The 25100-nt window shown below is 35.2% G+C and overlaps 3 protein-coding genes across 5 annotated transcripts; all 3 read right to left on the bottom strand.

Moving 5' to 3' along the window:
- Nucleotides 1-1433: 1433 nt before the first annotated feature.
- On the bottom strand, nt 1434-6687 carry LOC110681950 (choline-phosphate cytidylyltransferase 2-like). Its single transcript, XM_021858135.1, has 8 exons — nt 6366-6687; nt 5514-5627; nt 5104-5199; nt 4889-4931; nt 4625-4780; nt 4425-4493; nt 2176-2286; nt 1434-2093 (listed from the first exon to the last, which is right to left on the bottom strand). The coding sequence occupies exons 1-8, from the start codon at nt 6500-6502 to the stop codon at nt 1791-1793; spliced, it is 1029 nt and encodes a 342-aa protein (XP_021713827.1). The 5' UTR covers nt 6503-6687; the 3' UTR covers nt 1434-1790.
- A 2051-nt stretch (nt 6688-8738) lies between these two features.
- Nucleotides 8739-15934, bottom strand: LOC110681949 (protein SUPPRESSOR OF FRI 4-like). Of its 2 annotated transcripts, XM_021858134.1 has the most exons (7): nt 15458-15934; nt 13694-13794; nt 12627-12750; nt 10675-11090; nt 10258-10409; nt 10096-10149; nt 8739-9373 (listed from the first exon to the last, which is right to left on the bottom strand). In XM_021858134.1, exons 1-7 carry the CDS (start codon nt 15649-15651, stop codon nt 9302-9304), a joined length of 1113 nt encoding a protein of 370 aa, XP_021713826.1. In that variant the 5' UTR covers nt 15652-15934; the 3' UTR covers nt 8739-9301. The 2 variants fall into 2 exon arrangements, with proteins under 2 accessions (XP_021713826.1, XP_021713825.1); XM_021858133.1 differs by having other exon boundaries at nt 8739-10149.
- A 1274-nt stretch (nt 15935-17208) lies between these two features.
- LOC110681947 (protein FAR-RED ELONGATED HYPOCOTYL 3-like) lies at nt 17209-23469 on the bottom strand. Of its 2 annotated transcripts, none has more exons than XM_021858131.1 (8): nt 23178-23469; nt 19345-21546; nt 19181-19237; nt 18942-19013; nt 18791-18859; nt 18639-18704; nt 18287-18337; nt 17209-18183 (listed from the first exon to the last, which is right to left on the bottom strand). In XM_021858131.1, exons 2-8 carry the CDS (start codon nt 21514-21516, stop codon nt 18127-18129), a joined length of 2544 nt encoding a protein of 847 aa, XP_021713823.1. In that variant the 5' UTR covers nt 21517-21546; nt 23178-23469; the 3' UTR covers nt 17209-18126. The 2 variants fall into 2 exon arrangements, with proteins under 2 accessions (XP_021713823.1, XP_021713824.1); XM_021858132.1 differs by lacking the exon at nt 23178-23469 and adding an exon at nt 21655-23149.
- Nucleotides 23470-25100: the final 1631 nt, after the last annotated feature.

Raw genomic sequence — 25100 nt, 5'->3', positions numbered from 1 at the left:
ACATAGGAATTTTAATTTATATTTCATGGGAATTTATTTCCTTCAAAAAATTTCTAGAAAATGGTATTAACTTGTTTGGTTGTCATAAGTGAATTTTGAGTGACCAAGGGAGAAGTAAGTAATTAACTTCTCATGTTTTATGGGATAATTAAATTTCCATGAATTTTCAATTCTTCCATTTTCACTTTTTGAGCTCGTTTGGTAGAATATAGGAATTGCAAATTCCTTGAAAGATTGATTTCCCATGAAATTGCAAATTAGCACACGATCTTAGGCTCTTAGTTCAAAACATCTTAAGCGATTTTAAATTAAAACATGCAACACACATTCACACTCTATGGATACATAATCTGGTCATGCAATTTTAATCTTAACACGCTATAAGTTGAATTTTGTAGTCTAACCTATTTTGTAGTAATGCTTTTGTTTATTGAATAACAATAGGTAATTCTTTTGTTGTATAACTCTAAATTTGAAGTTAAATTTTTATACATCGTACCACCCAAATTAGCTAAGGTAATATATATATATATATATATATATATATATATATATATATATTTGATAATTTTTACTGATTAAAGTAAAAAAGTGCATGGTTAAAGATACAAAAATAGATGAAGTTAATTAAAAAAAAAAAAAATAGGAAATTAGGAATGGAGGCAGGGTATTATCTTTGTTTCTAGAATGTCTGTAAAAAAGAACTCCCCAATTTCACCGTTATTTCCAGGAAACTACGGTTTAATGGATGACGTCATGCTTTTACTGCGGATGACGTAATCTCTTACCCTGTCATATTATCTTCTACTTGTTCCTCAATCCTCAGTGGGGTTTTAACATAATCCATAGACCATGTAGTTGCATAGTGTATCTATAATCTATTCATTGACCAATAATGACTAATGAGTAGTCCACCAACATCAATATTAAATCCAACTTACACGATCCATCGGTAAAATTTGGTTATCTATAATGTATTTGGGAACGCTATTGGTCGAAAGAGTTATTGAACAAATCTCGTCTGTAATTTAGTCATTATTTTATGCGTAGTACTCAATATAAGTATCTCAAGGAACAGAAATAAATGTTCATTTTATCTTAATTGTGACAAATACGGACGGAGTATAAGAACAAGATCAAGATTGAGTATGAAAAGGGTTCGAGATAATATGACAATCAAAGAGAAAAATTGATTTAGATAATGGAGATTTGAATGACAGTATGAATGATATCTACCCTTGAGTAATCTTTAAGCTAATGGGTGATTAGTTTTGATGGGATTGGAGTGTTGGACGAACTTTACACGAATTATGATTTACTTGGGATCATCTTTTTTGAAACGTCAAAATAAAGATATAATCATCTATCTACCATATGTCCATATTTGAAGATGATCCATCTTTCAAAAGTTAATAGCTGAAATTATAAAACAATTAGGCTATATACCAAAAGCTTTTTAGTCCACATAAACAGTATATTCCTACAAGATCAAAACATGAGAAGATTCAACAACCCAACCCGCCCTCGGGTTTGTTGTTCATCTTCTTCAATCTTTACATTTGTCCTTCAAGCTAAAAAAACGAGAGTGGGGAGGGGGTGTAAGTGCGGTAGCAATTAAATCTTTTAAACTAATCAACAACTTGGGTCCTGCAAACCTGTACTATCTCCGTAATAGCTACAAATACAATGGAAAACACGCTACTATGTCTGTCACACTTTACATAGACCCCTTGAAAATCATCTCTGATAGTACGTATCAACCTATAGTGACGAGCAAAACTCCCAACTGTCTAATTTTTTTCTTCTATTTTCTCAGGTTCGTTCTTTTTCTCATCAGTATTTTCCTGTTTCTTCGATTTCTCATCATTTTTTTCCTGTTTGTTTGTATCCTTGTCTTGCTTATCCTTTTCTTCATCCTCTTCATTATCATAGTACTCATCTTCATCATAATAGTACTCATCTTCATCATCATAGTAAGGATCATCGTCAAAGTATTCTTCACTTTCTCCATCATCTACCATTCCATTAGGCAGCAAACCTCTAGACTGCTGCCCCATCAAACTCTCTTGAATTCGGTCCCTAATAGCTGTTCCCTGATGAATGTCGACAATGTAGGAATTAGTATAGTTGTAGTTGTTTTCAAATGTAAAAGTTCCAACTTATAAGCATGTATACCATTTTATGACATCCTTCCTCAAACATCTCAAGGAATCCAGCTACCCAGCGATCAGCATTTTCCACCCATTCATTACGAGTCATTTCAGCGGTTTTAGCCACCGTTTGGATCTGCAATCAAGTAATGTTGTGCCTGTTAGTAAAGGTAACAAGACTAGGTAATATGTACAAACAATCACTATCCTCACATCCATAATAACACTAAAGAAACTAGGAAACAATGACTACCCATTCGTTATGAGTCAAACAATCACTATTCCCACATCCACATACATCAACCGTACACAGTGATACCTGTGTCAGCATAAAGCCATAAACTGCACTATTATAAGAGCTTGTAGTAGCCTTGTACACATATCTATTAAGAGTTGTGGGCATTTTAATACAATTTAAGGGTAGGTGCAAAGGTAATTTCAGAAGCCATGAAAAAAGTAGGGCTAAGTTTTAAGGAGAAAAAGGGGTGAGACAGACGATAGATGATAACCTAACAGAATTGCCAAGATTTGGATGCCTTGAACTAAGGACTGACACTTGAAATGCGTTGAGTAATCTTTTGATTGGTCATAACATTAACTTGCCCAATCAACAGAACTTCATAAAAGCAAGACTTCCCTACAGCAAATACTAGTATCACCAAAATTCTCGAAGGCCTAAGCCAACCATGTCCATAACAGCAGATAATTAGTAATGAATCGACTTCCGCCTGGCACTGAAAACAGAGTGCTCCATTTGCCAGCTCTATTTTCAGGGCTTTGTATAACAGTCATCACATCATTATCACTAGCTGCTACTTTCAAAATTCAAGAAACAAAAAGTGTGTGCTAACTAGTTAGTTAGTTACTACACCCGTTCTGAATAAGGCTACAGTTACAATAGCAATAGAAACCAAGGGGAGGAAAAAAGAATGTAGAAAGTAGGGCAAGTGTAAGAAAGTAAGAGAGATATAAGCTGTATAAATGTAAGATTTAGTTAAAAAAAAAGGGTAGGATTATGAGTGGGGTTTGGGTAAGACAATGTCTGCCAAAATATTCACATAACCTCTACAACTTGCCAATCAAAATATCCAAGATGCCAATGAGAGTGTAATGGACATGTTACATATAATTTGAATAAATACCACCTATATTAGTGATCAGACTTCAGAACCCTCAACCTTCTCAGAAGTCAAAAGAGCATTCCCAAAATATCTTAGCACTCCTTCCCCAAAGAAAAATATTCATGTTAACTCAATCAACTTGCCAATCATAATCTCCAAGATCGGCAAGATGCCCATGGTTGTTTTAGGTGGCAGTTTTCTAAAACAGCACATAATACATACTTGGGCAATTTCAAGTTTAAACTGTGAATTGATTTTATAAAATACTCCGCACATCAACAATATAAGGTATTATAATCAACTCTTCTCATATAAACATTGTCAGATGCTTAAACACACTGAAACAAAGTACTCCTGCTATCCTGAATTGACGATCTCATATCAACATTGATGAGTCTATGTCAATCTTTGACAAATTGTAAATTATAACTAACGTAATCTAACTGCTTAAATATAAATACCATGTGTCCAAATACCACTTTCAAAGATGAATAACACGAGTATATGTAAATGTACAGTTTATATCAACATAGTGTTCAAATTATCAAGCATTCATTCATTTTACCCACTCGATGCATACCAAATCGGCAGTGGGAAATTAAATATAAAGAGGGGGGGGGGGGGAAGGTGATTCTAAAACTCCTAAATACAGCCTTAATTAACATATATTTCTGAACACGAAGTTGAACCACTCAGCCCACCAAAAATCCTCTTCATCAAGAAAAAGGGTAACACGCATGCAAGGCCTCAAGGGAATTGACTTTGGTAACACTTTCCCTTATCTTAAGCATTCTACTGATGTGATAAGCAGAAGCAAGAGGTAGATGGTGCATATAAACCATTATGTATAAACAGTAAAGTTAAAAAGGGTGTCTGCCAGGCCGCCAGGATAGAGGCATCCCACAAGACACAAGCTATAACCTCGTTGACCATAATAACAAGTAAAAAACTAATCTCCACATAAAAGAGAACTATTCCTTAGAAGCTCTGACCATGATAACAACCAGGTAAGCTTGAGTTTAGGCACAAAAATGTAACTATGTTCAAGTGGATAAATTACATTGGAAAGAAAGTCAAAGTGATACATCATACAGGAAGAATAATAGATAAAAGCAGCTATAAAGCATGGAAAATAAATTAACCTCCTCTTTACCTTTTCTTGCTGCTCCTTGACTTTCTCATGGAGTTTCTTTAACCTCATATTGACTCTTAAACGTTTCTCCTGTAACAACAAAACGTACAAACATGTGAGAATACTGATATATAAATCAAGGGTCATACACCAAAACCACCTCAAGTCCTCAAAAGCATCATAATTTGACATGAAAAAAGTAATAAGGGAAGAGTTTACACCTTCACATAGCTAAGATTTAGCTCCTTTCTCGTATATCCACGATCCAAGTTACGCATCACATATTGATTGTAGTCTTTAACAATTCTCATAATGATGTCTGAAGTAGAAATACCATCTGTCCGTTGGGTTTCCTTAAACTTTCCAGCAAGTTTGACCTGCCACAAAGAAACTAACTTACCAAAAAATATCCAATAGCTATTGCTAAGGTATAGCAAAATTAATTTTATAGCAGCTAATCTAAAAGATGTTTAAAACAAACTCACAAATTCATAGACATCGTTGCAAGATCCACTGGTATCAGCATAACTGTAAGAAATCAAGGATAATTTGACTAGTTATGCATTGACACATGAAAAGTTCAAAATAGATTAGATAGAAAAGTGAAGAACTGAAATCAACAAAAAGAGAGTACAGCAAACGTCCACATCTAAAAACCATAGTTTCCAATGTTAGGTACAAAGGTTCATATTACACTTACGGAAGAGCATCATGGGCAACATAATCTATCTTATGCGCGTCAAGAAATTCTTGATCTACCACCCAAGGTGCATCAGGAATAACTTCATCAACCCATCTGCACAAGATTATCATAAAATCTGATAAAAGGGGAAACCACATGATCTTCCAATAAAATAAAATTAGTTGAACATGACAAAACTCATGGAAAAAGACTTGACCAAGAGACACCAAACTTCACAGATCCGTTGTCACGAGATATGACCAACTCATGACAATAAGACTCAAAACTTAACACTAAGTACTTTGTAACTAGGATTAAAGCTATTTTCTATAAGCATCCAATAACCATATTTGCCAAATATCTATACGACTAAAACAAATAACCAATATGCATTCCTGCTATAATTTAAAAGAGGAAAGAAAGCATACTTGCAATGACGAAGAGATTCGTAGCGCTCAGCTTCATTCATAACAGTTTTCCCCTTGTATTTATGGGTTATTGCATCACTGCAGCATCCCACCAGCAAATATGTGTTTGGAAATCTATATAGAACATCCAAAATTAGAAAGAAATTCAACCGAAAACGGTATCCCGGGTTCATATGCATAACAACAAAGACAACTTTCAGAGTACATAATAAACCACATATATATGAATCATAATCAGACAAATCAAAGAATGCAGAGGCAAAACCCCATTAATTGACAAACCATACAAAGTATAATCACAATATGATGCCACAATATATAACCATATAATATGAATAGATTCATAAACCTCTGTAATTTTTAAAACAGAATCATGTAAATATACATTAAACTCACTTAGAAAACACGATTTACAAACCGCCTATAGAAAACAATAGGAAGAAATTACATTAGAGAAACCTCATTAATAATGATCCAATCAACTTACATCTAAAGAGCATTAAATTCCCACCAAAAACTACTATATGATAAAATTAAAATCAACAGAATATAAAATACCCAGAAAACCCACATCATATTCAAATACAAACACACAATTCCTGAACCGCCAATAACATATAATCTAAGGAAATACCCAGAAAAAACCCATCATTCAAATTAACTTCATTTTGTTACAATTCAGTGATTTACCTATAATACAACATCAAAATCCCACAAAATCGACAAACAAAGATCTCACATTCAAAACCATATTACATAAATAAAATCACTAATAAACTACAAAAATTAAGAATTCAAACAATACCCAGAAAAATTCAAAGATCAAAAAGATGAAAAAGTTGAAAATCGTACGATTTTTTGGCTTGTTCAAGGGATCGAGCATGACCAAAATGAAAGAGATCGTAAATTCCGTCGGCATAAACACGAACAGGGCGGTCAGTAGGAGGGTCAGCACACCAAGTAGATTTGGGGTTTGTAGAATTTGACATTTTTGTTGAATAAAATTTGATTTGGGAAAATAAATTTGGAAAGTGTAAAGATTATGATGATTGATGTATTTGATACTATGCTTGTTGTATCGATCTCTCTCGATTTGCCATATTTCTCTCTCAATTGCAAAAACTGGTGCTACGTTTTCTTCTCTACCCCTCGTTAAGCGCAAAGAGGGGCCCTTTTCCTCTTTTAAAGAATATCCGGTTTATATGTTATTACTCCATTCGTCCGCTTTTGATAGTCACTTATTGGCATTTTTCAATAGAATTAATAAACACAAGAATAGTTAAAACACATTGAAAAAGTAAATTGATATTGTGTATGCAAAAAAGTAGAAAGAGAAAGTAATAAAAGTACATGAGAAAACAAAATTTACATAGAACAGTTAAATTTGCACAAATATTGCCGTAAATTGGAGGAAATTTTGGTAAAAAATTAATATTAATAGTTGTTGGAAAAGGCAAATGGGGCGAACATTTTGGGACTAAAATTTGTCCATAAGTGATTATTAAAAGGGGACGGAAGGAGTATAACGGATCGATGCAAATGGAACGATTTGGGAAGTCAACCTCAACACAAGGTAAAATAAATAGCAAAAACACGATAATAAAAAAGACAAGTGTTTATGAGGAAATTTTTGTAATAAGCCTAAATCCTCTTATATATGCTAACCTAGAAACACACATCAACTAGGATATTTTACTTATTCCCCAAAATAAGTAAAAGGTAAGTTTAGTTTATTTCCTAACATATGTCTCTCAAGTAACCGTCTTACATTAGTTTATCGGATGTTGTTATAATTTATAAAATAAATCACTTTAGTAACCTGATACGATAAAGTGTACAAAATATATCGTAAACCTATGAAAAATGTTATAGTATGATATTTATCATAATCTTAAAGGGACTAAACATCAACTAATTTAATTATAAAAAAGTTAACAAACGTTATTTAATCTTAATTAGATCTCATAATAAGTTAATACTAGAGATTGATGCACACGAGATGTTATTGGGGATTAATTAGACATTTTATTGTGTATTTGTGTGGTTACAAATTCATAAAGGGACAAGGTGGAATAGACTCCTTCTTTGTGTAGTTTAATTATTGTCACGTCACTTCATACTTGTATTTTTTATGAGCTAAACATTCTATGATTGTTGTCAATAATGCAAGGGTGACAAGAGATAAAAGGGTCAAACATTAAGCCTACCCAATACATAAGTAATCCAATCCAAATTTTGGCTTGTATGGACATTATGATTTAGCATGATTTAAATTTGATCTGACTTTACCTAATCCGACTCAATTATCTGAATTGACAAATCATAAAATCAAATATATATATATATTTCTATTTGTTTCCCAATAGACATGTTTAATTTTGAAGATGTTGCAAGAAAGCTTAATAAATCAAAAATATACTATTTCGTTGACCACCCCTTAAATTTGTTTAATTTAAAAATGTTTTTAAACTCTTCTAATATGGTTGAGTTTTTAAACTCCTCTTCTAATATTGTTGAATTTTTCAAGGCCGAGTATAATTTAGGGCTTGTTCACTTTAGCTTAATTTCAATTTAGTTTCCTTCTATTATAAAATAATCATTTCAGTTCAGCTCAATTCCAATCAGTTTAGTAAATGTGAACAGACCTTTAATATGATAAACTCGATCTTTAATATTGTATTTTCCCATCATCGACGTTATGTACACTAGGCTAAGATAATTTAAGACTAATAATAATATTGTGAAAATATTAGATTTAAAAACTTATAAAAAAAAATAGCAAAATAAACTTGAAATATTAGAAATTTCTAAAAATAAACTAAAAATTTAACTTTATATATTAGTTATATGATAAAGATTCAATCTAAAATTTTCTTATCAGTTTGACAAAATTTTTAAACAATAATGAGTACTATAAATACCATATCAATAATTTCTTAATAGCAAGTGAAGAAAACAAAACCTAAGTCTCGAATATTAGCCTGTGAGTGATGAGACACTCAACTTCTCCGGTCTCAACTCTCATTACCCAAGGATTTGTAAGCATCAATTATTAACATAATTTACATAAACATGACACTCAATAAACCTCCAAAAGATAATTTTTTTGCAGAACTCTGTATACTACCAGATATTCTGTATATTCAATTGTTGATCTTCACACATACCAATACTGTCAGTAAACAACATTTGCATAATCAGGAAACACTCTGAGTACCTTACACATAACCCGAACAAAAATAAAAAAGATTACTTCACTAAAAAATAGGAAGACATTCAAAACATTTCAGCATAATACAAGGGACAAAACCATCAAAAGAATATAATTTACTCTTTTAAACTGAAACTAACAGCAGTTACATTTGACCAGCAGCTCCTGAATCTCTAGATGAAATGGTTCTCCAGTTGATGCCTTAAATCGAGCAGGCCGAAGGGTTAAAAATGTCATTTGGTCTTGAAAAATTGTCATTGTCAGACAAGTGAACTACATAAATGACTAGTTGTAATAATCAGATAGTATTACACTGAAGGAATCCTCTGCCTAAAGAATCTAGTATCTGTCCTGCTAATCTACGGCACAATTCCGGCAAAAGAAAGCTTTCATTTCTGACCCGATTTATATCTACTTCAGATAATTCGACCAGTTTTGTGCTGGAGATTGTATTGAATGTGCTATACTCAAAAACAAACGACAGGATCAATGGAAAGACCATCCACTTGCGACCTCAATCCCACTCAAAAAGCAAGCTTCCACTGCATGTAAATGTAGTTACTCCTTTTATTCAAGCCTAAAAAGCCATTCTACCCGCGAGTCTGCTCTCAGATATTCTTCTATCAATGGCAGCATCTATTGAGTTCATCTGAAAATTCAAAAGAAAAAAATAGCTTAAAACTCATGCCAGCAAAAGCTTCTGAATAGGGGGATAAGCTTCTACACAATACATTGATAACCAAAAATTAGACAGAAGCTGACCTGGAAAGCACTGCAAAGTCATAAAAGATAATAAGAAACGATACAAATGGCAAAAGCCTGTTGGCATGCTCACCTTCCACTCAAAAGTCAAAACCCCATATTTCGCAGTCAAGCATGGGGGAAAATAATTAACAGGTAGCAAATTCAAATCTAAACCAGCAAAATACATACACTTTTAGTGTGGAAGGCTGGTGCAAGATGCAGGTAACCTTGAACCGCTCACAACATGCTTGTCAGATTTTACATAACTAACCATTCAATAGTAGAGCACATTTAAATACCTACTTGGACCTTTTTGATGCCCACAAAAGCAGCAGAATTTCCGTGGAAACTGGATAATGGCACTTAGAAATAGTGCTAAGTCGAAGCTATTGGCAATAAAATGTTACAATATTTCACACTGTATTTGAAATCAAGCACATTCAAAACTTGACCAGTTGACCTCACTTAGTCTCTCCATAAAATATAAACCAAGATGGCAATAAAACAAAAGTGTTACCTTTATGCCAAATACATAGGGAAGAGTTGTATCAAGTCCCAGATAACCATCAAAAAACCAGACTGAAATCTCAGAAGAACATGGAAAAGAACAGGGTAGTTCCAACTTACCTGGCTGGTTTCGTCGTGAACCTGATGCTTTGGCAACGATGCCCTTCTCTCCTCCTGCAAACATTTACATGCCAGTCATAAAGTGCTCTACAATGAAGGTTCTGAAAATTTACAACAGTTGACTTAACAGTTGAAGAAGCAAAATCATCAACAGAAGCCTACCATTGACATGGCTTCGTCATCCCACACCAAGTAAACCTCGTTACCGGCTGGCTGGTTTGCTGGAGCTTTATTAGCGATGACAGGAGGAGGACCAATTGACGGACCACCAGTGTTTGGGCCAGATGCATATGAATGTGAATTAATTGCTGCTCCTATAATCACAAAAATGAGCAAAGAGAAACTTAATTTTACTTTTGACTTCACCAAAACAAAGTACAAACCTAAAATGAGTCTCACATTTGATGAAATCTAGCATCTCAAGCATAAGAAGCAACGAACAGTTTCCTGCCATCCATGACTATACTACCCTACTATTCTGACTATCCCAAATACAGTGGAAAAAATCACTGCCGCTGGAGGAAGCATAGAGCTGGATACAGCAAACTTCTAAAGGTATTGAAAGACTAGGATACATACCTTGACCATTTGGTAAATGGTAATTGTTTACCACATTAGGAGGTGCATTAGAATATGTGGCTGCAGAAGCTTTCATGTCTGTGGACATAGATGGAAGAAGTCCTGGAGCAGGAACTGCTGAAGTTTGATTTGGCATATTGGCGGTAGCTCCAACAGGAAATAGAGGCTGTGAAACAGGGATAGGAGCCGGAGAAGAATGGACACCAGGTGGATAAGGAGGTTGAGACACAGGAGCTACAGTAGAAGACAGTTGTGGAGCGATGCTTTGAACAGGAAAAAGAGGCTGCTGTGGAGGAACGGAAGCTCCTGGAGGTACTGAAACTGCAGGAGGCATTGACATCGCCATAGGCGGTGGATACCATGCCGGTGGACGGGGAAGTTGCCAACCAAGGGGTCCTGGAACAGCTGGGTTGTACCTGCCTCCAGCAAATCCAGAGATAGAAGTAAATTAGAATCAGCATGTTCAGTAAGGCATAAATTAGGAAGAAAAATGAAGCCAAGTCTATAAAATCAGCATAAGAAAGGCAATTCTAGGAAACTACAAAACATAGTTTAAGACATCACACCATCAACTCAGATTCTAGCAAAAAGGTTTAGTAAGGCAGGATGCAGGGGGTAGAATCCAGATATTTGAATGTTACACCATTCTCCTTATTTTTAATTGCTCCACTTCGACTTGTGCACCATTTATAAAACCCAGTTTGACCATATTTTTATTAAAAATGTTTTTTAAAAAAGTTAGTACTACATAAAATGTTGTTAGATTTGTCTCGAAATATATTTTCAAAATATCAACTTTAATTTTATATACATCCATTTCTTTAAAATTGCAAAACTTCAACTATTGCATTATTCATAACTTTGACCACATTTTTAAAAATGATATACAATAAGTTATTGTGTACAATGTTGTCCAAAAATTTCAATAAGAAAAACAAAGTAAATAACGATATTGATGGCCAAATCAGCTTGTAAGAGTAATGCAATTTTTAAGGATACAAAAGGAAGTCCAAGATATTGATGGTCAAAGTTGGTGTTGTGAAAAGTGAGTCAGTGTTACAACCAAAATGGAGGAATTGTAGCCAAGAGAAAATTGACTAATGCCACATGTAATAAAAAAAAAATAGAGAAGAGTCACTAAAACATCTGACAAGAACTATTATGCCCTGCTTCACAATTAAATTCCAACAACATTGAAGACCTAAAGATTTCAAGGTGGACCAGAATTTGGTGCAGAGGAATTGTATTCCAAAATAATACATGAATTAGCTTAAAAATTGATAAGAAACCAATAGGTCATTTATTAACAACCTTTTATCATACAGTTTTGATACTGACCATGACACTTCTGAAAGGCCATATCAGGACATATATAGGAATTATAGGTAGACTTCTTTTACTCCCAAGAAAAGGAAACAAACTTGATCTCACTCCTACTGTCCTACACAGCTACACCAACCCTTACCCTTCTCATCACCAGCTCCCTGCTGCTTAGGAAGCTCTTGATGGTGACTAACAAAAGGCAAAGCCAGTGTGGATTTCACTGGTTTCCAATGATGGCTTGTTAAGGACTGACAACCTTGCAACAGACCTCCAACACTATCTCTTGTGCTTCTCTCTTAACTGGGCTACAAACCTCATCATCACTTATATCAGGTATGCCCAAGTCCACATTACCATATTCACCAAACAAGACAGATTTTTTTTCCAGGTGCCCATCAATGCCCCAAATTTCACTTGCCTCTCCCTCCCTAATAACCTCCTTTCCTCCCTCACAGATACAACAAGGCTAACAATCTACCTAAATAGATTGGGAATGCAGCACTTTTGTTCGGGGTAAATGAAAGCAAAAATTTGGTACAAATTCATGCCATAGGCAGCAAAAAAAATTAAAAAAAAAATCAACTAAGGTAATATAAACTTAACATAGAAACGAAGTTCAAAATACACACATGGGTCGCTGCATCATTCCATAAGTTCCAGGTGGAGCAAAACCAACTGCTCCTGGCATCATACCACCAACAATATTTGTAGTCGGAAAATCAACTTTTGCAGATTTTGAAGGTGTATCATCCTCTGCACGAAAATACAAAGAAAAATACTTTTAAAAGTGCACAGATAACAGACCAAGTCAATCACCAGATATTAGTACATTTAACAAGCTTGCCAAAAAAAGAAAAAAAAAAATTATAAATGTGGGTACATGATAATATTTAATACTATATATTAATATAAATTATGGTCAAAGTGAGATTTGAGAATAGTGTAGTACATAACTTTGGCTTTCCTTAGCATATAATATTGCTTTGTTGATATTCTACTAATCTGTATTTAATGCATAATAGTATTGAGTGGGCCAGCTTGAGAAAATACACATAATCACTCACCATACCTTCCCACAGATTTTCCTCAAATATCACAGTGTTTGACCATTACGGGTAGTCAGGTAAAAGTACAAAAGTATCCTAATTTAATGGCCAACCCTCCAAAACCTTCACTGGACTTTCTGTGTTGCATACTTGCTTAAGCTTCAATTATCCTGCTCTTATGTTAATTAAAAGACAGTTCTTGGCAAGAAAGACAACCCCTTTTCTAGCTCTTATGCACAACTCACTCTACTCTTCATCTAAAAGTGAGAACACACAGTCACACTACTGCAAGTTCACCACTGATACAATCAAACACAATTGAGCTGTTTGATCAACCGAGTTACAGTTGGATAACCCCCTTCCCCCTTGACCAGTCTTTAAAACGATATAAAAGCAAAGAATTATGCAATTCCTTAGGATGATCATTTCATAAATCAAACAGCATTGTAAAGAACCTTCTAAATATCACACTTAATTATAAATCACCATAAAAATTAGCTTAAAATCACAATAAAAAAAAAAGTTCCAATTTTATGACCAGTCCTTATGTATCCTACAACTTGTATATATGCTCAATATTTGCAATCTAGCTGCAGTTATTATAAAAAAGTTCTGAGGAAGTACAAGCAAAAAAAACAAGACAATACTACCTTGCTCCCCGTAATGAGCAGCCAAAACATCAGGCGGGATCCCTTGCATTCCATATATTTCAATATCAGTTGCTTCCCTTTCAGGTTTTGCATTAGGCACCCTGCAAAAATTACAAAAAAATGAAATCATAAATAAAGTTCTTAACATGATACCAATATGTTCAAGATAAAGCAGTTGAACAAGGATTGCATACGGATCTAATTCAATGCCAAACTAGGATACTATCTATGCATTTAGTAAATAAGCTAATTAAAAATTACAACTCACTATACTCTATGCTTCATAAACAACTCAAGACCTTGGTGGCCCAAAGAGGAGATGGTAATAATTGCGGGTAATGGGAAGAAAAGTGAACCTTTTCCAGGCTGTATCCTCCTAATGCTCATTGTCACCCAGCAACACCACTCAAGTGATAATAAATAGTGATGAATATTGTGATGAAGAAAAACAGACTTGGGGTGAGCTAGCATTACTATGGGCATTGCCATAAGAATTTCCATACCAACTTACAAACAATTGCATTGTCATTACCATTTATTACCCCCACCAGGACACCATAAGGTCCATGAATGTAAATTATACAGGAGTTTATATTGTCCAATCAGAGCATCTCAGAAGAATTTTCCAAAACTTTATAGTAACATAGCTTTATACACTAGGGTGTGGGATATTCATGGTAAAACTTTTTACATGGCCCTTGTAAATGGAATGAGTAGTAATGCACGTGTAAAATTGTATTAATATGAGATGCTCGATGTAATAGTCCATGACGATACGCATCCACAGCAAAGTATAACGCAAAAATTGTGCCTTTATTCATAATTATTAACAATCAAGAATCAAGATTAACCTTTTAAATGGAAGTGATAGAAAAAGGTAATACATAAAAAAGCCAATGGGTGGAGATGCATTGCCCTAGATAATCACACAAGACATTATGAATTCACCCTGTCTTAATTTTTTTACCTTGTACAAAGAAACCATATATGTCTAACCAAGACTGATCTGCCACACTACCAACAATTCGAGGAACACCACATACAAGAATCTAACAGCACCTTCCAAATAGACAAGATTCACAAGTTTTTGGCCCTAATAAGTTAATGTTGACCCCTCCACTATCGGCAAACCAACACTCTCCCCAACTCCCTGATCCATACCTAGCGTGCTGGAAACATAACATAAATACCGCTGAGACCCATTCCTATTTGGTTTCGCCAACATAGCTAAAACCAATTAGTTCCAAATTGCGTCCAAAGACCATAATAGTCCCTCATAAATTGCTTCCAAAGACCATAATATTCCCTCATAAATTGCTTCCAAAGACCATAATATTCAAGTAAAGATCGCAAGTTTCAGCATACAAGTATAAACCCTAATTCACAAATTATTACCCTTTCCCCAAAATTACTACCAAAAAAAAAAAAAAAAAACACACATCAACTATATTCCCTTAAAAACAAGCTCCACGCTCCATTAATCAAATCAAACCTAACCCTTGAAAATAACAAAAATAAAACACCTTTTCCCTCAAGTATCACAACACTAATTAAACCCAGTAGAAACAGAATCTAAATTTCCAATTCTAATTCTAATACACCACAAAGCAGTAGAATCAACGAAACAAGAACCACTAAAAACGGAAAATTAATTACAACGATCTGATGAAAACGACATAGAAAGTCAAAAACCTAATCAATGCAAAAATATCGGAAAAATCAAAATTAAATGAAAAGAAAGGGATGAAGAGAGAGAAAATATACTTGGTGACATTCTCCTTATGAACTTGAAGAACATGTATAACCATACCACCAGCAGTAGAAAGCTTCTTGTTACAAACATGGCATTTAAAATGCTTAGCTTTTTGATGTTGCAACAATATCTTCTCATCATCAAATTCTCTGTCACAATAGTAGCAGAATACCTTATCAATTTGTCTCTTCTTCTTCTTCCCCATTAATTCTTCTCAAAAAAAAAAAACACAGAAAATTCGCTCTTTTTCTTTGTTGTTTTCAACAATTGGATCAATTCGATGAAATTGCAGAAAACTGGGAATTAAAAAAGAGGAGAAATTGAAGAAGGAATTGAATTGAATTTGTTGTGATGAAGCAAATTTCTGGAGAAAAACCTCAAATTTGGGGGAGAAGAAGGAGGAAGGTAGGAGGAGAGCGTGAGAAGAAACTTCGGTTATTGGTGGAATTTTGGGTTTCTATTTCTTCCTTGATTTGATGAGATAGTCCAAATATCTTTATACTAGCGATGTTCGGCCCGTTTTGTCATTACTAACGTAACTCGTGATCTATACGAATGTACTTATAGGATCCCTACTTGTCTATCTGATCGGTTAGGTCGGGTCGGGTCGGGTTAGGTCGCTTTGATGTGGTTATGATATAAAGGGTAATAATGATTTGGAAATGATAATTATGCTTACTACATTACTCTATGCTACACTAATTAATGGCTTTATAATAAATCTTATAACACATTACTCACATCGTTCACAAATAATCTTTCTGTTAGGTTTGGATATATATTAAGATTCGAGAAGGTTGTTTATAGAGAGAGGTAGTACTAAATCAATCATTTTAGATACTTAAATTTTTCTAAACAGTGTCTTCACGTTTCCTAAATAAATAGTCTCAAGTCTGTCATGAACTCATCTACATAGAAGTATAGGACTAGCCTAGTACGAAGAATTTTTAGTCGGACGAACCTAATACGAAGAGGTCCCCCAAGATGTAACTTCTATGGAAGCAGAGACCTCTATTTCTACCGCAGTTAAGTTCCTTTGTGGATTGGAGCGACAGGTAGTGCCCACTTCAGAGTTCCAGTTGGCTCCCATTTCCCAGTCCATGTGTGCTTCGGTTTTGCATTCATATCCGAAGGAGGTGATCACCTCTATCACGATGGAAGTCTCCCACGATGTGAAGCAAAGTGTAGAAGGGTCATCTACCTTACCTTCACTAAATGTATCCTGTGATGAGGAGCGGTAGACGGTGCCCATTCCAGAGTCTCAGCCGATTCCCATTTTGCAGCAGTCCTTAGGTTCTCCAATGGTGCACAACAGTTCGGAGTGCATGACTGCCGCCCTTTCTGATGATAATAGTAATATGGGAGGAATGAGTTCACAGGAGATTGTGGGAAAAGTTTGTGATTTCAGCTGTCCATTTTGCATTCCAATGCCAGGTCGTTGGGTCATCCAATTCGCCGTCACAATGCTATTTTTCATCCTCGGTTTAGGAAGAAAGGTTCTTAAGTGGATTGCCCTAAATCAGTTGCAGGTTGCCAAATGGTTCGTATAGGTGCAAAGCGTGATCGCAGGCCTAGTGTGGACTTCAAGTTCTCCAACTTGGCTCGAATAAAGTTTGCTCGTGATCTCTTTGTTGTTTTTGTGAGTGTAGTTGGTTATTTTTGTTTGTTTTCTTTAATAGTACTCTTTGTCAAAAAAAAAAAAAAAAAAAAAAAAAAAAAAAAAAAAAAAAAAAAAAAAAAAAACCCTAGTACGAAGAAGAAAGAAATAAATTGAAGGTAGTATTTTATATTATCACAAAGTACCAATGTTTTTTTTTTATCCCCCATGGGAACATTTAGAACGAAAAGAGAAGTACAATTCTTCCCTTTCCATAAGGCTCATCTCTAGTTCTCTTCCATTACTTCTCCCCTAAATATACACCGTACGAATCAAGCACTTGGGATATATTCAGTTCACCACAAGCCTGGTGCAATTTTAGTTTCGCAGAGTTGAGACTTAAACACGTTCATAATGGAGTAGCCCGATGTAGACTTCATACAAAAAGACACTTGAAGTGAGTACAGTATTTTCTAGCGATGGAAACTAGATAGATGGGTGATTGATTATCCCGTACAGTTATCCTTCAATATCAAGGGGCCTTTTAGCAACTGTCCTTGCAGCACAACGTGTCAACGTGTCCACACTCTTGGACAACTGATTATGAATATCGGAGTTGTGACGCCTCGATCACTTCAGGATCAGTCTACAACATTGCAGATGGAAGCAACCTGATCCAATGCCTTTACTAAGAAAACAGCACCAATAGAAAAGCATGAAACCTTACTTTGCTTTCAAAAATCATAATGGCTGCAAATTACACTTATTATAAATACATGCATGTATAAATTATACAAGTTACAACAGGTTGAACATTTAAAATCTAATGCTAGAATGATATGAGTGATTGCAAAGCCCCAAGTCTACTTTCACATGAAACTAAAGCAATATCATTGTCTCCCATATTTCACAGACATCAGGAAGGAGCACGCCATTTCTGTGCATCTTTCAAATTGCACAACATCAAGAGGAGCTTCAATCTTCAATTCCAGATAAGCACATTTTCCAATTTCCATAAGTCCCTTCATGCTCCAATCACCAGAATGAGCTATTTTGATAGGGCGAAAGGGTAAAGGATATCTTTTAAGAATGTCTAGCTCCATCGTCATGCAATTGTGCAGGCCTGACATTGGCCTCTTCCTGAAAAAAAAAAAAAAAAAAAAAAAACAAATAAATGTAAATAAAGCTGCCATAGGAGCTACCTTCAGAATTTCAGATATTTGTGTCATACAGGTGAACTAACCCGAATACCATAAGGGAAACCAGTTGGTGTGCGGAAGAAATCCATCTGCCCCTGCAACACAGAAGGCCTAAATATTATAATTTCGAAAGGTGATCCAACTTTTATGAATGAAAGAACAGGTAGTGGAATGAAATCATCCAGCACGATTTACAAGCATGATAATCAGTAAACCTAGATTTGAACCCAGAACTTGTCAATTCTGCTGAGATTTATTAAATCGTAGGCGGTCTTTTGCAGCAACAAAGCAACCTTTCAAGCAAAATGATATGAACGTATTGCTGCCAGAAATTCCAGTATTTCAAGCAGCACTTAAGTAATTGTTATATAAAATGTGCATCAGTTTCAAACATACCAGCCCATGCATGCTTTGTTGACCATAGTAACCCTCATGGCTAGGTGCTATTGAGTTCAATTGTCCCTAGAAAGAAGAGAAAAATAAACATTAAAGACTTCAACAGTTATGCTTTGAGAACAAATGGAAAATCATAGTTCAATCTAACTTACAAGTCCTTGAATAGCAGCTGGATTTCCATAGTAATTCTCACGTGTTGGAGCCATCAAATTCAGTTGCACCTTCAAGAAGCAAGAACAAAGGCAAAATTTTACCATCTACTGAGATGAAGTCAACATGTTCTGATAACATTGCATTTCTTACCATTCCTTGCACACCCGGCTGTGTGCCATAGAATCCATCAAGAGTGGTAACTGGTCTGGAGCCTAACTTATCCTGCAAGTGCCAGAAACCACTTAGAATATACATTACAAAAAGTTTAGGCAGGCCTCATATATGGTTTATTATTCAATGTCATTACATCCAAGTAAAAGCAGCTGAAGGCTATCCACTCAATATTTAAATTAATAACTTGCAAGGGAAACAAAGAGCGAGAACTACACCATTTGTTGCAAGCCATCCTGTGACCCAATAGCCATAGCCTCTGCTTCAGTGTTCATCTGTTACACAAGACAAATACAGCTTAGCATGACAAACGAATAACAGAAGAAAGCAAATCACGACTATACAATAATACCATCCTACTAAAGACTATACTCCAATATACCTTCCGTTTTTTGGTCGGATTCTTCTTTTTTGTGGCCTTGCTAAAACTTCTGCTAGGACTGCCATCCTCAATGCTGAGAAGCCCATGAGTAGCTGATGTTCCAACTTCCATATGTGTCTTGCAAGCATCATTCACACCAATGCAATTGGTATATGCTTCATCTAGAGCACGGAGGGCGAGATTGTAACTCTCTTGGGATAATGACCCTTCTTCACTTAATTTCATTGCCCGATTACACAAGTGATTATACCGTTGGACTCGAGATGGTACTTGTTCCATCACTTCTCCCATCAAATGCCTCTCTTTGGCATCTTTTGTCCACCGCTTCAATATGTATTGAGGTGGAATCATGGAAAGTCCACAGATTTGGAGAACAATCATTGCATGTCTACAAAGGAAACCTTTGTACTCAAACAAATGGCATATGCAAGAAACTTCTGATTTCATTTCATTCCATGTAACCACAAAGTCTTGATTCTTTTCAAAATCTTGAACCTTGAAAGTTATGATCAGCTCATCTTGTCTTTCTCTCTTAGGATGACAGGCAACAGCACCCAATACCTCAACTTGAAATTTCTTGAACATTGCATGTGTATATAAAGTTGACATATGCTTCTCAAACGGAGATGGAGATTTTAAAGCTGGCTGTTTATTCAATGTATCAGAATCTGCTCTGGCTTCCTCTTCATACCTATCTTGAATGATGGTGTCATATTGCTTTATAAAATCTGACACCGTAGTCTTTTTATGTACATACTTGTCAAAATAAGAATTAACACTCTCGGATCGCTGGACAACTGACATGCCAGCTAAAAAGGAATCCTTCATGTACGTTGGAACCCATAATTTACGGTCATCATAAAGTGAGCGAATCCACTCATCATCCTTATTGAGTTCAAATCTTACAACAAGCTTCTCCCACCTCTTCTCAAATTCTTCATCACTCCATGACCTATAAATACATTTGTCAAACTTAGCCATAAAATTCTCATGCTTCTTAATAATATGACCAAGATTCTCTGAAACCTTTCCCAGAATATGCCACAAATGAAAGCAATGGCGAGTATTTGGAAAAATTTCAGAAACAGCTGATTTAATAGCATCATCTTGATCAGTAATGATTACTTTGGGAGCTTGTCCACCCATTGCTTTCAACCAAGTCTGCATTATCCATGAATATGTTGCTGGGGTTTCATCAGAAACAATAGCACATCCAAGCAGCATGAACTGATAGTGTTGATTGACCCCAACAAAAAGAGCAAGAGGCATTTTATACTTGTTTCTAATGTAGGTTGTATCAAAGGAGACCACATCACTAAAACTTACGTAATCATGCCTACTTTTGGCATCAATCCATAATAAACTCTTCAATCGCAAATCATCACTCAGCTCAACAGCATAAAAGAAGTTAGAATTCACATTTTGCATCTGGGTGAAGAAGTCAAGCAACAGCTTAGCATCCCCTGCTTCTAGTAACAAATTGCGGTTCTTATCAAAGGGGATCTTTGCGTCATTTTTTAGCCCAACCACATTTTTATATTCGGCGTAGTTTCTAGCCATAGCAGCGTACATCTTTCTCGTTTGCTCACTGACCGCTTGAGCAGGTAAAAGTTCATGGTTGTGCTCCTTGATAAAACTATGAATCACCCACCTTCCATCTGGCCTCCTTTTTACATGCATGCTTGCTTTGCAGTTCGTCTTACCACATGATCGACGGCCAGTAGCACTTTCAGGTTCTTGCTTATTACATTGTCGAATACGGGGCCGATTGCCTTTGTCATACTCCCTTTTGGTCCCATACCTAGAACATGCAAATTTTGCATCTATGAACTCTCTTGATGTCTTTGAACGACGACTATTTTGAATGGCTGTGTTAAATCCCATTGACCTGGCATATTCCTGGTAAAAAGCATATGCTTCCTGATGAGATACAAATTCCATACCATGTAGAGGCTCTAGATTCACATCTTCCTTATATTCAACCAGATCTGGTGTGATAGAATTCAGAGCTAGTTCCTCTTCAGCATGCACATCTGGAACAACAAGAACAGTCTCTGCATCCCCGCTGTTATCTAATCTGTCTTCTCTGTCCAACAAATTACTATCAGTGGTTAGATCTTCATCTTGCCGATCTTCTTCTTCCCCAGATGGTAGCCTAAGATCTATATCCATGACACCAAACTGCTTCCAACAATAAGCTTCCTGCAATTGCATCAATAGGTAAAAGGCCAAGCCAAAAGGATACAACTTGAACTGCTGAATGTTGACGAATAAAATGAGAATTAAAGAGTAAACCCAATCCAACCCTACCTCCAAAAATAAGGATGTGAGACCCCCAACACAAACAGTGCATTAAAATATAAAGGGGAAGTGAGGGACATAGAGAGAGAAATGAGCTTATGTTTTCTCTTCAAATCTTTTGAGCTTTGCAACATTTGGTTTAGTAAAAGGCAAAGGTTATTGGCTCTCTCCATTTCCCTTCCCCTCTCTTCACCAATTCATATCCAGATATAGTAATATGAATCCATTACTTTCCCTCCCTTTTGTCTCCCTTATAATTCTCTCACCCAAACACATTGCAAGGGTATCCAAAAGGCATTAAGTTAGCATGAAAGCATCTGTTAACAGCGAAATAGGGTCACAGATAGCTTGCAGTTCACAACAGATTGGTAAGACAGTTCAAATAATCATTCAAAATTTTATCACAACTTGCTGCAGTGGGAAGGGATAACTTGCTAGATACCCTCGGAACACCATAGCTAAGACACCATACATATTCGGACTCTCTTACACATGTCAGCGGATCAAAGATTAAAAGCCAGAAATTGCATTGGGAAGGAGGGTGTTCAACCAAAATCAATCAAGCAGACACCATAAAAAGACTATCAAAAAAGCATGTCCTCTACAAAAAGTGATAGAATTACACCATCACTATAGATAAAAACTAACAGATTCAGATACAAAATTGACATAAGTACACCATTACTACAGATAAAATCAAACAAATTCAGCTGGGCAATTGGGCATACGTTCAAATTTCATTGTCGAATCATACATTCATGAATCAAAATGGCATACTAACTGCATGAAGCCTCCATAAACAAATTAAAGCTCATAAATGCACCAACATGATAAAGATTTCACACAAATACATGTTCATCATTAGATTCTTCGAAGCTATTTTCCGGATTAAAATCATCTCATCACTACAAAACAATTACTACTACCGAAATTTCTCCTACCAGAACCTCCAACGTACACACGATTTCATTTTCAGATGATCCAAAACACAAGCATAACAATACAATGAAATGTCAAATGTTAACGACTTGTCAATTTAGTCTCAAATTTTATAAATGTGAATGTCAACTAACTTAATCGTATGAATGCCAACTAATAGTTAAATACTAAAATTCGTCCAAAATATTGAGATCGAATCCCGTCTACATCAACACTATTATACTCATAGCTCATTTCGTAGTTACATCAGTTTGTTCAGTCAGTAGTAATTCCAGTTTAGTAATACTTCAATCGAATCCCCAAAATCACAATTAACAACATTACAAACATCAAATCACGAACAAATTCAACAATTAGGTTAACCTTAGTTCAAAAATTCCTGATCAAAAACCAAAACCAAACCAATCAAAATCCAAAAAATAACACAATTCCTCAAATCAAAATCACCATTATAATCAGAATCTAACAATCAAAACACAAATAAGTTGTAATTAATCAGCAAAATTAGAAGAGAGAGAAAGAGGAGAGAGAAAATTAAAAAGAAAGTACTCAGAAAAAAGAGGGATTTTTGAAAGGAAAAAAGAAAAGAGTACCTGAAAAAATTAAAGAGTGAGAAGTGATCTTCTGAAACGGAGTCACGCGAGGGGAGGGAGCGAGTGGAGAGAGAAAATGATTCTGGGAAGTATTTGTTTTTCAGAGCAAAAAAAAATTGGGGTTTTAGGGTTTCCTTAACACGCTCTCTAAAATTTCTGAGTTTTGAGGGGAATGAATGAATGATTAGCGCGTGGTCGGTGTATTTGTTGAAGAAGAATTTGCCTTGCTTTTGCGGTGCTGCTCACGGTTTGCTTCTTACGTGTGATTTTTTATGGCGCGTGTTTTACCTTTTTTTTTTTTTTTTTTTTGAAGGGTTTTACTTTCTTCTTTTCTTTTCTCTTTATTATAAAATTAACAAAAAAAAAAAGAAGTTTTAAAAAATTAAAAAAGAGTAGTTCTTTTGAAAACTTTTATCTATTTATGGGAATTTTTTTTTTAACAACGGTGTAAAAAGGAGATTAGCTTCCAATTGACTTGAATGTACAAATAGAACAAGGAGAGAGTTTAGCTCTCTTAGCTACACTAACATAAGACTTAAAGTGGGGATTGCGGGTACAATAAACACGGTTTACTTGATAATGCAAAACAGAAGAATGACAATCATGAACATGAATCATAAGATGCTCCAAACTTGATCTTTTGCGCTTCTTTGACCTGCAAAAATGGAAATTGAGATATGGTTTACCTTTCTTTTTCTTCACCCTTGGCCTGTGCGACATTCCTTGCAATTTAGTTTAGCTCCAATCAGTTCAGTTTCTAATTTCCTTCTTTCACAAACAATTCATTTCAGCTTTATTCAGCTCAATTCAACCCTAATAAATTCACTTCATCAGATGTTTTTAGTAAATCGGAATAGGCCCTAAGTCTGACATGAATTAATGTAATCACGACCACATGTAGCAAGGTTTTTTCTGTTTTTGAAAGATTTTCTTCTTTTATCTCTACTACGGCAGTCAACGCGCGCGTTGCGCGCGGAATGGCTAGCCTTTGTAACTTAATTTTACTTGTCTTGTGTTTGCACTTCACATGGAGAAATAAAAGACCGGCAAAGCATATACTACCTCTGGTTCAATTTACTCGCAACAAAGGAATATTTTATGTCTCACAAATAATACCCCTTTGTTGCGATTAAATTGAATCAGAGGTAGTATTTCTATTGCTTAGGCGTTGTTTGTTTGTAGTTGTGCTAAGTTGAATGTTATGTGTGAAATATCTCGTATATTGAAAAAAATCTTTATTTTATTATTTGTATATGGTGATTCTTTTAATTGAAATACTATGTAGAGTCACTGTAGAATATAATTCATAGATTTTCAATGATAATGCAGAAAAGGAACAAATGTTAGAATTGTTGTTTGTTTATTTTCGCAATGTTGATATTAGTATTATTTAATTGTGGTGGTACAATACGAAATAGAGAAAGAATCATCAATGACAAAACCGAAACGACCAATTCCTAATCCACCACAAAGGCTAACAATATTAAACAGCTGCTATATATTGGTATTGTCAATTTTTTTTTGCCACAATTTGATTTGGAAATTTTGGGAAGGTGGTGAACAAAGATGTGAAATTTAGTACTTGGAAATGGCAATGATAGTGTGGGGAGAGAAAGGTAAAAGCTTTCAAGAGATAGAGTCATTGAGAGGAGGAGAGAAAGCTCAAATGTGTAAGGAAATGTAGACGGGTAAGAACTATTTGAAGTTGGACACTATTGGAGTACAAAATTACAAATAAGAGTACAAAGGTAAAACACATTTTGAAAAGTAAATAGGGGTACAAAGGTAAAATAATATTTTGAAGGGTATAAAATTCCGTGCACTATTCATAAGAACAACTTTCTACTTTTTATAAGGTTTTATAAGGTAGGGATTTTGTCTCCATCTCCGCCTTCTTTTTTCTCTTTGTCTCGGTTGTGAATA

This window comes from Chenopodium quinoa, unplaced genomic scaffold (assembly GCF_001683475.1).
Source record: "Chenopodium quinoa cultivar QQ74 unplaced genomic scaffold, ASM168347v1, whole genome shotgun sequence".
NCBI classification, from domain to species: Eukaryota; Viridiplantae; Streptophyta; class Magnoliopsida; order Caryophyllales; family Amaranthaceae; genus Chenopodium; species Chenopodium quinoa.
Note: the sequence above shows the minus strand (reverse complement) of the source record. Positions and strands in the feature narration are given on the sequence as shown.

Coding starts and splice junctions, on each gene's coding strand:
- LOC110681950 (XM_021858135.1), bottom strand. CDS start 6,502: ATGTCAAATTCTACAAACCCCAAATCTACTTGGTGTGCTGACCCTCCT. Junction 5,628..6,365: donor CTTGAACAAGCCAAAAAATC/GTACGATTTTCA, acceptor TGTTCTATATAG/ATTTCCAAACACATATTTGC. Junction 2,094..2,175: donor AGGAAGGATGTCATAAAATG/GTATACATGCTT, acceptor GACATTCATCAG/GGAACAGCTATTAGGGACCG.
- LOC110681949 (XM_021858133.1), bottom strand. CDS start 15,651: ATGGGGAAGAAGAAGAAGAGACAAATTGATAAGGTATTCTGCTACTAT. Junction 11,091..12,626: donor GGAATGATGCAGCGACCCAT/GTGTGTATTTTG, acceptor TGCTGGAGGCAG/GTACAACCCAGCTGTTCCAG. Junction 10,410..10,674: donor CCATTTACCAAATGGTCAAG/GTATGTATCCTA, acceptor TTGTGATTATAG/GAGCAGCAATTAATTCACAT.
- LOC110681947 (XM_021858131.1), bottom strand. CDS start 21,516: ATGGATATAGATCTTAGGCTACCATCTGGGGAAGAAGAAGATCGGCAA. Junction 19,238..19,344: donor ATCCGACCAAAAAACGGAAG/GTATATTGGAGT, acceptor CTTGTGTAACAG/ATGAACACTGAAGCAGAGGC. Junction 19,014..19,180: donor AGGATGGCTTGCAACAAATG/GTGTAGTTCTCG, acceptor TGGCACTTGCAG/GATAAGTTAGGCTCCAGACC.